At 42.8% G+C, this 14,714-nt stretch overlaps 1 protein-coding gene across 2 annotated transcripts in view; it reads right to left on the bottom strand.

Annotated features, from left to right (window-relative positions):
• PCSK2 (proprotein convertase subtilisin/kexin type 2) overlaps positions 1-14,714 on the bottom strand; it is a 143,477-nt gene that overhangs the window by 26,035 nt on the left and 102,728 nt on the right. For both annotated transcript variants that reach the window (XM_068940402.1, XM_068940401.1), the window contains 3 exons: positions 10,657-10,733; positions 3,740-3,828; positions 1,004-1,179 (listed from right to left, as the gene is read on the bottom strand). In XM_068940402.1, the coding sequence (XP_068796503.1) occupies positions 1,004-1,179; positions 3,740-3,828; positions 10,657-10,733 (342 nt within the window). The remainder of the gene's footprint in view (positions 1-1,003; positions 1,180-3,739; positions 3,829-10,656; positions 10,734-14,714) is intronic.

Below are 14,714 nucleotides of genomic sequence, written 5' to 3' on the forward strand. Positions count from 1 at the left end.
TGTCCCTCTGCCCAGGGTTCTGGCTGTGACAGTGGCTGTAAGGAGATGCTCTGTAGATAAAGCACGTAAGTCTGGCCACTTACTACAGTGCCTTTCCCCATGCACTCTCCCTCAGGACCCACAGTTGCTGTATTAGTAATTTTAATTTCTGCTTATAAACCTGTTGTCAACAAATCCATCTAATCCTTTCCAAACCTGCTAATATTGCCTGCTCCGCTGCCTCTGGTGGCAGCAGCCTCCATAAGTTCACCATCTACTGCTGTTGAAGTGCACACTTTGTCTGTTTTGAAACCAACCCCTACTACTTTCATCAGGCGACCCTTTGTTCCTCCCTTGCAGGATCTGGTGAACAACAGTTCCACGTTCACTTTATCCACCATTTCCATGATTTAGTAAAGTTTGGTCAAAGCCTACCACCTCATGCCTCCGGCCTGCAGCCCCCTTCTTTCCAAAAGGAGGTTCCTGCTACTGGCTAATAATATTACTCCATGGACATCTAAGTAGTAGGGTGAAATCACAGTTGTAATAATGATTATATACAAGTGACTTGAAAGATGCTACAAATCGAAACTGATAATTAAACGAGTGGCACATCAAAAGAGACAATGTGACATCAGTAGCATGACTGGCATGTTTTGAACTGGGGCATATTTACAGGCCTATGGAACCGGTACAGCTCTTCCATTTTGACTGTGACAGTATATGAAAAGCATGTGTAAACAGACTAGAGATGGTTCCATGCAGAAGAGCGCAGTACCCTGAGACCGTGCAACAAAAGCAAAGCCACAGTACCGCAGAGAGAACATCAATGCAATGTACTAGACCTTGGCCAGCATGTGTAGGAAACCCAAAGAATACAGTGAAAGCTGAGACAGTTCATATAATTGCATTGTGTTCTGCAACAACTGTTGGAGCAGTGCTGGATTCCCCAGTCAGTGGTTTCAGTGCAAGTGTGCAAATATGACTCTGCCCTGGTACCCAGCCTATTTAACAGGATTGTTACCTTGTTCACACCGTCTGCCATCGCTTGCAGAGTTAGTTCTCTAGGTCCATCCACAGTTTTTCCATTGTCAGTTGGTCCCCAGCTGGCACTATATATATCTATGACTTGAGGCATATGACTGATAGAGGAAGCCTCGATAATGTCTGTCATGAACGGCTGGTCCAGCATTCGGATACCTGTGGATTTAACCAACACAAACACGAATTATACATTACCCAGGACAAGATGAAATCTCTGCATCGGGATAATTGCCCCAGTTACAAACATTTCAGTTCACTGGTGGTTTCACTCACTCAGCAATTCTGTACTCACCATTCAGATTTCACCAGGGTGCATTCATCCAACAGGATGCTAGCCCTTAAATACCCAGCCGCAGCAATGCAGTATGGCCCAAAAGGAGAAAACATTTTCTGCGCTGGGGATAAGGATTATCCCTCCTAACTTGCATTCAGTTATGTGCTGACACTTCATTCACCTCTCAAGTAACTGTTCTGTTTATCTTGGTTCTTCTCCAGAATTTAATCAGAAAGGGGAAAGAGACTGAGCTGACTGAATTTCCTGGAAAAATATCAGTGTCTCAGCAGGAAGACACCATAGCAAAATATAACCAGTATTTGTAGAAAAAAAGCAAAATAAAACCTGTTTCCTTTAACCCATATCGCAGTAGAAACGAAGTTAGAGTTTTAATGATACAATCCCAGGATACGCCAGATCTCTGAGTGCCAGCCCAAAGCAACCCAGGCAGCGTGACAAAGAGAGCAGCACAAACCATATCCATCATACCCCACACAGAGGCCAGTTTCACTGAGAGCCAACCTCTTGGCGGCCTTTGGATGAGAACTGAGTAACGAGGGACACATTTCAAACTTCATTTATAGCCTTGAGTCAAAGTGCAGTGTTTTTCCCAATGGCTTCAGGACAGGGATGTTACAGAAATCAACAGCACAGAGCCAAACAGTGGGAATGGGAGTGGGGAGCCTGATTTAGAAGTTAGTGCTTTTACTCTAGTCCATGTAAAAACCATAAGCCAAATGTGAGGCTGGAAAAGGGGTATTTGCCAAACAGATAAGGTATGAATTTTAAACAGAAAGGAGACTAAAACTGGATATTCCTGACCTGCTAATTGAAGCAAGAAATTCTGAATGAAACCCAATGAGTGAGAAGTCCCCATGCATGCTTGAAAAACGCAAGTCCGCACTGAAACTACAAAAGTAATGATTAAACATAGGGAGATGGGGGAACCATAAGGGGAGGAAAGCCATCTGGTTTGACTTTAGTATAGAAAAGAGGCACAAGAGGCAAAACGCACAGAGCCTCAGATCCCCGGCAGGTAACTTTCAGTTCCACCTGCAAACATGGACCCTGAAACATGCCCAAAGCAGTTTCTAGGCTCTAATTAACTTCCAATTTTCCACTGTCCACATGGTGGTGCTACAGATGCATGCTGTCCTCATTCAGAAAAACGTAGCATTTCCAAAAATCAGTGGGGAATTTTGCTAGGAAGTGCACAAGTACAGAAGGATATTTGTAGGCTCTTTGTTACCAGAGAAGGCCTTCACCCCTTCACTTTTAACAACCAGCTCAAAACTGTAGAGTGAGGTCCAGCCAAAATCTCAAGCGCCCCTCCAAAGCTAGTTATTGCCAGAATGCAAATATTGTGAAATGCGTCACCTCTGAGGAGTGCACACCATTACTGAAGAAATGGACCAAGCACAAGACCCACGTGCCCAAGCTGCACATTAGAGTCGGTGGCATCTCTCAGGGGTAACTGTTTAGCAAGTACCGCTTGGTGCCCTTCTAACATGGAGACTGAGCGTTAGAGCGTGCAGCTGGTGGGTGAAATGGAGCCTTCCTTCCGATGTCGCAGTCAAAACTGGCACTGGCCAAGCAGAGCAGAACTGCCCACACGCACCCACTGTGAACCACTCCCGGGAAGCAATGGGTGCCTCCACGTCAGGGTTTTAGTGTGGACTGGGGAATGATTTTGAAGCGAATCTCTTAAGCATCGGTCCCCGTCTACTGTGTCTTGGTTCCCACCACGGAACACTTACAGAGGGAAAGCTGGATTTCTTTTGCATGAAACTATACAGACAGATGTTGTCCAAGGGCACAGCTAACGCACTCCAACCTCTAAAAGGCATTCACTCTGTAACACCAGACAAGAGCTGGCTTGAAGTACAAACACTCAACACCCCTGAGGTGTGAATGCTGGGTGCTAAGCACCACCCCTTTAATTCTGTGGCGCCACTCCCACCACTCTGCACCACTTGTTAAAATAGCGGCAACCAACAACCCTGCAGAAATGCATACTGCTGCAGGGCCTGCCCTATGGCAGCTGAGCGAATAAGAGCAGCATGGGATTTGCCTTTACAAGTACAGTTTCTAAGCGCAGCACGAATTTATATTTTACCTCCTGCAAAATGAGATTTGTTGCAAACGATTCTGCAGCAACACAGGCAAGGAACACTGAAAATCGGTATACAAACAGAAGCTGGCATAAGAAAAAGCGAGGAGGAAAGCCGCTCCTTTGCATTATCATTAGAGAGATAAGGCTCTCCATTTGAGCGTGCAAAAAGACGGAGAAATTCTTCTCCCTGAGTTCTGTGAAAAGGAATAAACACACAGCCCGGCCCCAGCCTGCACTCCTGCCCTGGAAAACGCTCCCTCTCCGCAGGAGCGGTTTTGACTGCGGCCCAGTGGCAGAAGGAGCATTCACCCCTCAGATTGCTACTGTACCTGCCACCTTGGAGTTGTACGCAACTCCCACACCGCAGATGTTGTTGTTGGCTGCAGCAGACACCTCTCCCGCACACCTTGTCCCGTGGCTGCAAAGGGAAAAACGGACACCACGTGAGTCCCAGTTTATGCAGTGCTGCATGGGCTGAATCAAGCTGGATGGTTCAGGTTGTGTGTTTTCCTCATTATAGCCAACACTTCAAAAGACGCTCCAAAACACTCCCGACGCTTCAAAAGAAAACCATTCCCCCTGCATGGCAAACTGCTGACTGCTGTACTCAAGACGAGCTCACTCCTTCCTGAAGCAGCCGATAACCAGTTTCCCCTCTGCAGTCTGAACCATGCTTGCTCTGAGGCTGACATGCATATTTCTGTTTCATTTAGTTGTAACGTTATTCAGCCGTTTTTTTTTTTTTTTTTAACTTAGGCTGTCAAACAGGTTCTGCCTTGTTACCAACTACTAGACAGCAGAAACAGTTCCTTGGAAGAAGAGTGTAATAATAATAACATCAATATAATTCCTGTGTTGATGCTACCTGACAGTGTGGCACCCATTATTTTGGACCCCATACAACAAGTGCATTTTTGCTGTTTAAATATACACCAGGAGCACATCCCTGCCCACGTCAGAATTGCTGTGGAAAGAGGTGGGTACAATATGGAGCTGGAGCAGCAGAAGGGAGCCACGAGAGAGGGTCACTGCATTCCTTGGCAGTAGGGCCGTGGACCCAGCGAGTCAGACCCAACAGCACGTGCCTTCTCCTCCTCCAGTGCCTAATCCCCAGGAGAGCCGCTAGATGACAAGACGCTGCAGCTGTCAGCTCACAAAGTTGCTGCTTCCAGCTCAAGTGGGAGATGTCTCTGCTCTGACACTGAGGTCTAGGTTCAGACCAGCATGTGGCATTTCAAGAACACTTGGCATCTCTGAAGTGCTCTACAGCGCTTAATAGAGATCTTGAAACTGAGGCTGGCTGCAGCAAGGCAGGTCTCATTTTCTTTTCTCTGAACTCATCATAGAAATTAAACCATAGAGAAGATAAATACGGTCAGTATAATCCAGTTATAAAAAACAGCACAGCAGCAGAGAAACTAGTGAAACCCATGCTGTTGTCAGATTTTTTAAGTTTAAGACGTTGCATGAATATGGATCTTTCCTATTGCTCAAATTAATCCACTCTGTGCATTAAAACTGGCACTGCTCCTATAGCAGGCTAAGGATTCACACAATTAGCAGTGCTGTACTATAAAGGCTACACATCCCCAGAGGCAGCTGGATTGTTTTGTTCTAATCATCTTTTTTCTCTCTCCCATTAAGCACCCTTGGCAAAGGCGGGTGTAATATTAACAACGGGGTAAAAAGCAACACACATTCTTTTTACTGTAATACTTTGAACAGTGTATTCCTAAAGATAGCTCTAAGAAGAAAATGACTGTTCTTAAATGTATGCAGTGTCTTTATCATGAAGGGATGAAGATCTCAAGCAAGTTCCTTTTACAAAGAGAGCACAGAGGACAACGATACAGATTTCTTATTCAGCTGCTGGAGAAATTTCTTTCAACAACTGAGCAGGTTTTCCCTCATGCCCATGTTCAAGGAACTGTGAAGAAATTATACCGTTGCTAGGCATTCATTATCTAGTCACCTGTGGGCTAGCTACAAGCCACAGAGCAGAATAAACGGCTTTGTTAAATAAATTGTCTTGACTGATGCTGGGGCATAAAAATCAGTGACACTGTTGGGTGAGCTTTTTTTCTCACAGGGGGAAAGACTGTATTAGGACCTTACTTGTCAATGGATTTTATCAGAAAGTCCTCTCCCATACCTTTCCTCCCCAGCGCACAAGCCCACGCAATGGCGATTGCAAGCAGACCTGTTCCAGCAGCTCAAGGTTGAGATACTGTGCTGCTGACTAGGGAAAAATCATGTGTGAGTTAGTGCAAATGCATTTAGTTGAATTATTAATGGAAAGTAACAGACTTTTCAAGTTTAGGCCTATTTGCTGTTCATGTATCATTGATAAATCCATTGTGGTTTCTATGAAGTGACCCATGTCATGGGCACAAATCACCGCTTTTCTCTCTAGTGTTCACCTCTTCACTATTACTTCAATTTTTAAAACTAGGGGATAGAAAACAACTGTTTTTCAGCTATGAACAAGCTACCTCAAAAGGTAAGCCTGATATTAGCATGTAGCCCAACTATTCAATAAATACTGAATAGATGCAATATTTTACATAAACGTTCATGAAAAATTAACGTGAGAGAGCTGATTCAGTCGAAAACCAGCTTTGACTTCAGCTGGTTTAAATAACATAACTATTTGAACTAAGTAGAAAAAGTTCCCCCTGCTTTGTCTTTGAAAATGAAATCTATTTATAAAATGAACTGCTGATGCTGTTGTGTATATTCTTTTATCTAAGGAAGTATTTTAAGGAAGTCAGAGGTAGCCTCAATTTTCAGTGGGATTCCCTTTCATATGCTTTGACATGCATCTACAAACAGCAAGGTACAGGCCTCCAAACTTTCACAGGGGAGAGCTATGCTGAGCTGCGGTCTCAATAACTGGGATGACCTGCCCATCTCCACTTCAGTTGCTTGCACTGGACAGCAGTTAAATATGCAAAACTTAGAGGGACACTTATGGGGCAAACGTCATCCCCTTTTCACTCACATGACATTGCTCAGCTGCTGAGCGGTTGAGCATTTCCACGTGGGAAAACACAGCATGCAGGAGGGAGCTACTCTGGAGAACATGCCACTCAGTCTGCATCCAAACATCCGAAGAACAAGCAATAGCGCTGTGGCTCTTCCTTGAGTCTCAGGTCATAACATGGCAGATAGAAAGAGCTACTAAATTTGTTTGTAACTATTCTCAATTATTGATCATGTTGTTTCCACAGTATTGACTGAAAAATGAGAAGGAGGGGAGCAGGTGTTTTTACCCAGTTAATGAGCGCTGGCTGGAAGCCTATGGGAATTCTTTCACTGACTCAACGGGATTTTATTTGGACCTATAATAAGTAGAAGGAAAGGATATTTTTACTTCTGAAGAATATGAATTACTGAGGTAGTGAGTAATATTTGCCCAGCACACTCATATCTGGATGGGAGAATATGCAGAATACAAAGGCTGCGATAGTGGGAATAATTATTGGTTATTTATATCATGGCAGAACTTCATAATCTCAGTGCTCTGAGACAGCGAGCACTGAACAGTGCTTCGTCCATGCATACAGCAAGAAATCAGAGAGCCGTACGGAAAGGCCAAGGTACCTCTGCACTGCATAGTATGGTACATGCCAAGGTCCTGGATGTGGCTCAGGAGGCGCAGGAGTTGAAATCACAGGCAGTTCCCAAACTGTCTCCTAAAAAACCACCCCCACAGCTTCTGCTTTTGGGAAGTGAGCTTAGTTCAGGTTCCTTCTCTTCCCTTCACAGCTCTTCAGGCAAAGCTAACAGCTCTGCTCCATGTTGCACCCAGTGTGCCCCCATCCTAAACTGGTGTCCTCCATGCTTGCTTGGCCCTCATGCTGCGGGTCTGAAGCAGTCGGGAATAAAGCCCTTGGCTGCCCATCCATCTCCGGGCCTCTGCCAGTAATAGCAGCCAAACCGTCTGACTGCAATTCCCTGCCTGAGGCACCGCAGCGTCCCCTTCCAAAATACACCTTTCTTGGTCTCACAGGCCAGGGGCTGTTAGAAGTAAAGTTCAAAGTGCTTGCAGCAGTGCAAAGCAGTGCTTTGCTTAAAAAGCACAAAGTGGAAGGGCAATTCGTGTTTATAAGCAGAACAGCTGTGATTAATGTAATATTCTATGCAAAAACCTCTCTATTTTTTCTTGAAGTCTAATGACACTTTGCACATGCAGCTGGCGGCTCACAAAAGCCCCTGGTTCATCTCTTTAAAAGACAGTCCTCTGCTTCTTGTTCCACAAATCTCTTGAATTGCTCACATAGAAACATACTCTTTATAGGAGAAGGGATATTACGATATCCTATTTTGAGTCTGATCTTCCTGCATGCATAAAATTCAATGACAGATACATCAGTGGCTGCAAACTGAGCAAAATTGGGCCCTTATTGTACATTTCTTTGAATAACTTGCCTGTGTAACTATTTTTGTCCAGATGTGCCCATGTAGTTACCCATATGGACGGACAGACTCTTGCAGGCATAGCTGTAACCTCCGAGAAATAAAAATTCAGGAGTTAGAATTTATAGGTCATACTTGGGCACATCTGTTCGATCAACCGTATAGCACAGAAATAAGCAGAGAAATATATAGTCAGAACTACTTTCTGAACAGACGGATACAATGTGGTTTTTTGTGTCAGCCTGAGGAATACATGAAATCTTGCGTCTTAAAGACTCCTCCAATTGTGCAGGCAGGAAGCAGATGCTTTTCTGAACACGTGTTGCTCCTGTGATTTACCTCGCAAGGCAGAAAATCCCCTCTCTCACCAAAGGAACCTCAAAGTTCATGACTAAGAGTGCTATACTTTCTAGGTATCACATTTCTCTGGGGGAAAAAAAAGTGAAGAAGGAGATCAGCAAAGCAATTTCTACATTGATTTCTTCCTCCTTGCTGACTTGCTATTTCCCTTCCAGCTGGAGTATCAAAACAGAATACAGAGGATCAACGATTTCACCGTGACTGCAGTCATTTCTAGCAACCAAAAGCCCAGAGTCATCCTACCCAAATGTTTGGGTGCTGGGGTACCCAAATTAGGATTTGATACTGAGGCGTTCTCATCCCCCTGTCATCTCAAGAGAAGAAACAGAAGGAAGTGTCACTATTCACAGAAAATCTGAATCATGCTGTTCTCAGTAATTGTAGATCAAGTCTCAGCTGACCATGCTGCCTACTCTCAGTTCTTCAGTTGGGTGCCTGAAGTTAGCCAGAGGCATCTGGGGCCAGAGGCCATAAGCCTTGCCACATCCGAAATGCTCGAGGTCCGTTTAAGAGATCTTAGGAGGTAACTTTGCCTTCGGGGACACCTTGAAGAGCACGTGAGGACTGCAAACTGCACCCCCCTATAAAATACTTGATGGCAACATAATCAACTTTAATGGGGCTTGGCAAAGCACACTTAGTTTTATGAAGTTCCACGCTGAAAATGACACAGCCTACCATTACCCACTAAAGCTAAATTTAATTTTCCTCTGTACTGCTCCAGAGCTAAGTGATATCTTTCTCCTACAAAGATCCTTTGCATAAATAAAGCAAGAAAGGCAGCAGACCTTCACAAATCAGGGCCCTAGTCTTTCTCTGACTTTCCATTCACTAATTGGATTCATACTGGTTTAAAAGTGTCAGATGTCCTTTCCTGATATGAAGGAGAAATCTCATTGGCATCTTGCTTTGGCTGAAAGATGGCATGACTATAAATGAGGACATCACAGCTCCTAAATCTGTTTGATCCATTCCAGGAAGCCTTTGTATGCAGTGGAGGCAGCTGTTCCACATCTTTGTTGTGCTACCTTTACAGAACTCAAATGTGATTTCTTAAAAAAGGAAGAAAAAAAAAAAACCTCAAAGGCCATTTGTACAGCCATGCTAAGTTAGAGATGAAGACTGCATCAGATAGGCCTAGCATACTTTTGATAAGCACTATGAATGAGCTCAGAAGCCTTTAGAAGTTTTCAAATGCTCAGTGCTGCTGCTATGTAAGTGCTGACAATTATATTAATTTTATTTCAATCTAGAGCAGGTTCAGAAATTTTCACTGAAAATATCCTGAATCAATTTTTGCAAGCCTAAGGTAGAACCTATCTGAGACGCTGGGGAGCGTGTCACAGAGCCAGAGATGCTGGAGGCTGAGATCACCAGGTAATAAACACACCTGACGGGTGCACTTGCACTCTGCACCCTGGACTCTGTTTACATCTTGCAGTGAGTCTGACATAAAGGGCCTCTTCATGGGGCAGATGAAGAATCCAGGGAATATATGTTTTTTTTAAAAAAAACTTTCTACGTGTTTTTGTTCCATTCTAACCAAAACGTGTCTTGGGAAACAGAAAAGGTTATATTTTCTAAAATTTAAAACCTTTTCTTTTGGGCCATTCCCATTTATATTATACCTCGAGGTACAGACTTTCACCTGCTGAAAACTGGCTGAGTTCAAAACATACTGAAGAAAAAATGGGTCTTGGGCACTCTTGATGGTTTAGAGAGAAAAAACAATAAGCACTGTTGCGATGTTGGTTCCAGGCTTACAGCCACAAATAACAGGTCCCCAGCCAGTATTCGTGGACTTTAATTCCTTTAGTAGGTAAAAATATCTCAGAATCAGCCCTGAAATGCTACCCGTATACACTGTCCTTAAATCACGGCAAAAAGACAGATGAATCAGAACTTACATAAAATTTAACTGTTTTTAAACTGGTCATTCTATACCATGCTGCTTTTCCACCTTCCTAGTCTACAATCAAGTGAAAAGATAATCTTTTCTCAAATTCTTTTCCTGTCAGACTCCCGTCTGTATAAAATTCCTCCCTCAAGCCTATTCCCTTTCACATTAACTAAAGGTCATATCAACTGAGACACGATAAAAGGGAAACCAGTCAAAACTGTATTAAACCTATACAGAGCTGGGTTATCATAATGTCGTAGGAGAGCCGACAGAAAATTATATGTGGCTATTACCCATGCAAAGAGTTTAAATATATACACTTCTGAAGCAGCAACTTATTTTATAAACCATAAATCAGCTGTTCAGCATTCTCTAGAGGTTACCAGGAGAGTATTTACGTAAAAAAATGAAGTCAAAAGTAACCTCTAATTTTCCAACAGTAGTGAAATAGTGTGCTGAGAACCACAGAATTCAGGAGAAAACAGACGCTCCACAAGCATCAGCAAATATACTTACAATTTCCTAAGTGAGCCAAAGTGAACAGCAAACTGAGGAAAATCCATTTACCTGTTAAACCAGTCATCTGTATAGCGAGGGTAGGGGTACGGATCATTACTGCTGAAGTCGTAGCTGGCTTTGGCATTCTGGAAAACACAAAGTAGTTCAGTAAGTCAGCAAAAAAGCAGATATGCAGGGCAAAGTGGAACGCAAATGAGGGGAAATGATGCCTTCTTGGGTGCTAGGTCTCCACTAAACCAGCAGTGTTTCCAGATGGCATGGCTAATAGTGAGGTGGTGTGAGAACTCAGGCTGCAACTGAGTGACCCAAGGTCCTGGCTCCTCTGGTCATCTGCCTCATACTATAGGTTGTGGCTCCTAAATAACTATTTTCCAAGGACAGAGAGAAATTGTAAGATCTCGCACTGTAAGTAGTGGTTTCGAATTCATAGTAATATCTTAGCCAACATATCCATGCAGAGCTTCATTAGGTGGGCTTTTTTTTTCCCCTTGGAAAGCAAATGGCATCCTTTCTCTGATCCCATCCAAGATTCAGTGAGAGTCCTCCTTGTTTCCATTTCAGTGAGCACCAGCTCAGACCCTGGATACCATTTCCAAAAATATTTCTGCCCCAGGATTTTTGGTATAGATTCAGGTTAATTTGATAACTTCACTGACATTTACAATAGTATTTAGGTGTCATGCTACTCAGCACAGCAGGACAAAGTTTAAATCCAGTTTTCCAAACGGTGATGGAAATGAATGGAAACTTGGGTATTCCATCTTTGAATTATTTTTGAAAAAAATCCTTTGCTGTACTAGGTCAAACAGAGTTAGACTTCTAAAGGCATTTTAATATCTAACAAAGGAAAATTTCTCAAAAATTCAAATGTGAAATCTATGTTAATGCTTGGCATGTATTTTTGAAAATTCTTTTACATATTCTCTTGATTCTTTAGTTGTCTGAACACCTTCACAAACGTGGCTTTCAAGTGCTTTTGAAAATGTCATCCCATGTCTCTCCTTTTCATACAGAACTAAATAATTCATGATTTTGTCCCATCAGCAGAGTTAAGGACCTTTTTTTACAAGCAACTTTTTGATGCTATATCTGAGAAGCAAGTGGAAAGTTTCACAAAGTCAAGTACCATCTTCTTTCTTCTCTCTTAATGAAGAAATAAATAAAGGGTGACTGAAATTAAGCTTTTAAAAATATTTAGAAGCTCCTTCTCAAGTGTATGTTCATACTGTTTATATTTTAATAAACACCATACTCAAGGAAAAGAATTATGTTAATTCTTAATTAATGTGTACTTGTATTCTTTTTGAGATTTGGCTGAGCATGCTATTGAAGATAATTTGAGACTCGCATATGAATGGCTTTGCTCCTAAAAACATTCCCCTTCAGCAAATTCTCAATTCCTGGGGGAGAGGAGCAGGCAGGCCACTGGTAACACCAAAGTCCTTGGGTTTTGGATTCAAAACCTCTAACTCCCCCAAACTCTTGTGCCAGAATGAAACAGAGACAACACTGTTCTTGACTCTTGGAGCATAAAACTAAGTATCTTTCAATTTACTGTACAGTGATTTTTGGGGTGATGATTTCAGAAAGCCTGGTCCTTTCTATTCAGCACGGACCATAATTATTCTCCAGTATATGAATGCAGTAGAGATTTGCAGAATGCCTATCATGCAGCTGGCTGCTGTTTTCCAGCTCAGACACAGCCGAATCCCTCTGTGAGTACCTGCATTGATCTCTCAGTATCGCTAAACTATGGCCCTGATTTTTCGCCTGAAGATGCCTTCCATTCCATGCCTTCTTCAGCTACAGGCATGGATTCTCAGTGCTTCTAAGACTCTGTGCCCAGGTGTATGTTTCATTTACCTCTTTTAATTATCACAGTCGCTTATATAGAACTTTGAATGGCATGGATTTGTATGGGCTGAGAATAAATAGAATGTGATTTTTTCAACCTGGAAAAGAAAGGGAATTTCAGAATGGTCTATAAATCATGAATAGCTCACAGATGGTGGACAGGGAGTTTTTATTTACTGCTTCTCATAATACAAGAACTAGCAGGAATCCATAGAAATTACCAAAGGGGAGATTTAGAAGACGCACGAAAACAAGAAGTACTTTTCCATAAACCATGTAATGAGTTACAGAATTCATTACTACCCAGCAACACAGAGGTCAAGAGACTAAATGAAATCAAAAAGAGATTAGACCAATTAGTGGAAGATAAATCTCACTCAGCAAGCCTGTACGTGACATGCTACGATGTATTAGGTGGTCCTGCGGTGCTGTGCTCCCCTGTGTCATGTGCCTACACAGGTCAAGACAGTACAGCTGGTGCTAAACCACTGAGGAAACGGCAAGGGTTGGTAACTGCCAGGCCGGTGAGCTGACGCTGGGAGTAGCCTTCTGGGGTCACAGTGGTAACCCAAGCGAGTCACTCCACTTTTCTGTGCCAGCTTCCAAAATTTTAAAGTGCTCCCAGACACTTCTGTTGTGCGCGATCTGGGTTACTGTACCTATCAGTTTGTAATAGGGCATCGTGCTAAGGGCACGGCTCACCCTGGGGCCAGCGTAACAATTGCTACAGGGGAAGGCATCAGGTCTTATTCTAAAGACAGCGCATGTGAATCAGATGCTGCAGACTGAGACAGGAAGAAGCAACAATAAGCACATAACAGGTACATTAACTCAGGCTAGAAACTTCCCCTTTGTACAGCTGTTAAAGGGTATTTCTACCATTGTGGGAACTTCAGGGGTAATGCTACCTGTCTTGTGGACTTCCACAATTCACACAGGAGGCAGGTGACATACCGCAAATGTCCTGGGGGGACAAAAGCTGCATTGCAGAAACAGCCCATCTGAATGCAAGGGAGGAAGCCTGGATTCTGCAGTGTCGGGGGATCTGCGACAAGGATTTCCACAAGGGGCCAGCTTTCAGCCGATTAAAGGCAGTAAAAAGAAATGAACTGGTCAACAGAAGATCCAATACTGGTCTCTATTAACAAGTGCAGTATCTACTGCTGGCAGGACCAGCTGGAAAACCACATGATATAGTACAGTTGAAATACAAATGATGACTCTGAGTAATTTAATTAGAAGGTAAAAACTACTCTGTCGCAGAATCTGGGCTTGGCAACCTTTGGAGAGAAATACATTTCAATCACAAATTGAAGTAACTTTCCTATGCTACTAGCTTGGACTAGGCCAGGAAGTTATGCAGACTGCAGGTAACTAAGCTTAGTTCCAGTTATTTCAGATTTTTTATTTCACGTAGGTATAGTCTAACTCAGTAGTAAATGTAATGAGTTTAATATATTGCCAGTTCCTTGTTCAATTAGAATTTCTGTTTTCACTTGGAAAGTGTTTTATGAATGAGAATTAAACTTGACTGTGGGTCAGCCGAGTTTTTTTTCTCTTCTGGAAGAAATGCAATCCTATACCTATAGACCCTAAGCTCAAAGGAAGTCTGGGGTGGCTAATTTTTGAGGAAAACATGAGACGTGCAAGCATCTCATGGAAGCTCTCAACTGCTCTTGACTCTAAGAATGAGGGAGCAGTGCAGAGAATTAGCAATGGAAGAGTCCTTTTAGCTGTGCAGATGTATCGCTCCATGCTCAGAGAAGCGAGAGGCAAACGACACCACAAACGATTCAGCCCACCCTCCAGCAGACTAGTTCTGCTGCATGTTCAGCGTAACCAACTGTGAGGTTACGGAAAGGTTGTTTAAACAACCGTGAAACAAAATTGTGCAACACTTCCAAATTCTGTACATTTTACTCGCTTAATTTTGGATCACTATATTCAAAGGAAACAGATATCTAATGCAGCAGGAACCATCCACAAAATGCAGAATTAAGAAAAATTCTTGGAAAGAAAACAACTGCTGACTGCAAGATTTATCTTCATTAGGGTCTTTGAAATAAGACAGCAAGTTTCAGCTTCGTGAACGAATATTCCGCCCACACTATAAAGGCAGCAGAAGTGGTAATGAAACAGCAGTGACAAGTACTAATGGACTGTTTCAAGTTCCTAATTTAAAGATCAAATCCCCAAATATCTAACCAGAACCTTCTCTTTTACGTAAATCAGTGACAAATGAGATCAGTTTT

This window comes from Struthio camelus, chromosome 3 (genome assembly GCF_040807025.1).
Source record: "Struthio camelus isolate bStrCam1 chromosome 3, bStrCam1.hap1, whole genome shotgun sequence".
Classification (NCBI taxonomy): Eukaryota; Metazoa; Chordata; class Aves; order Struthioniformes; family Struthionidae; genus Struthio; species Struthio camelus.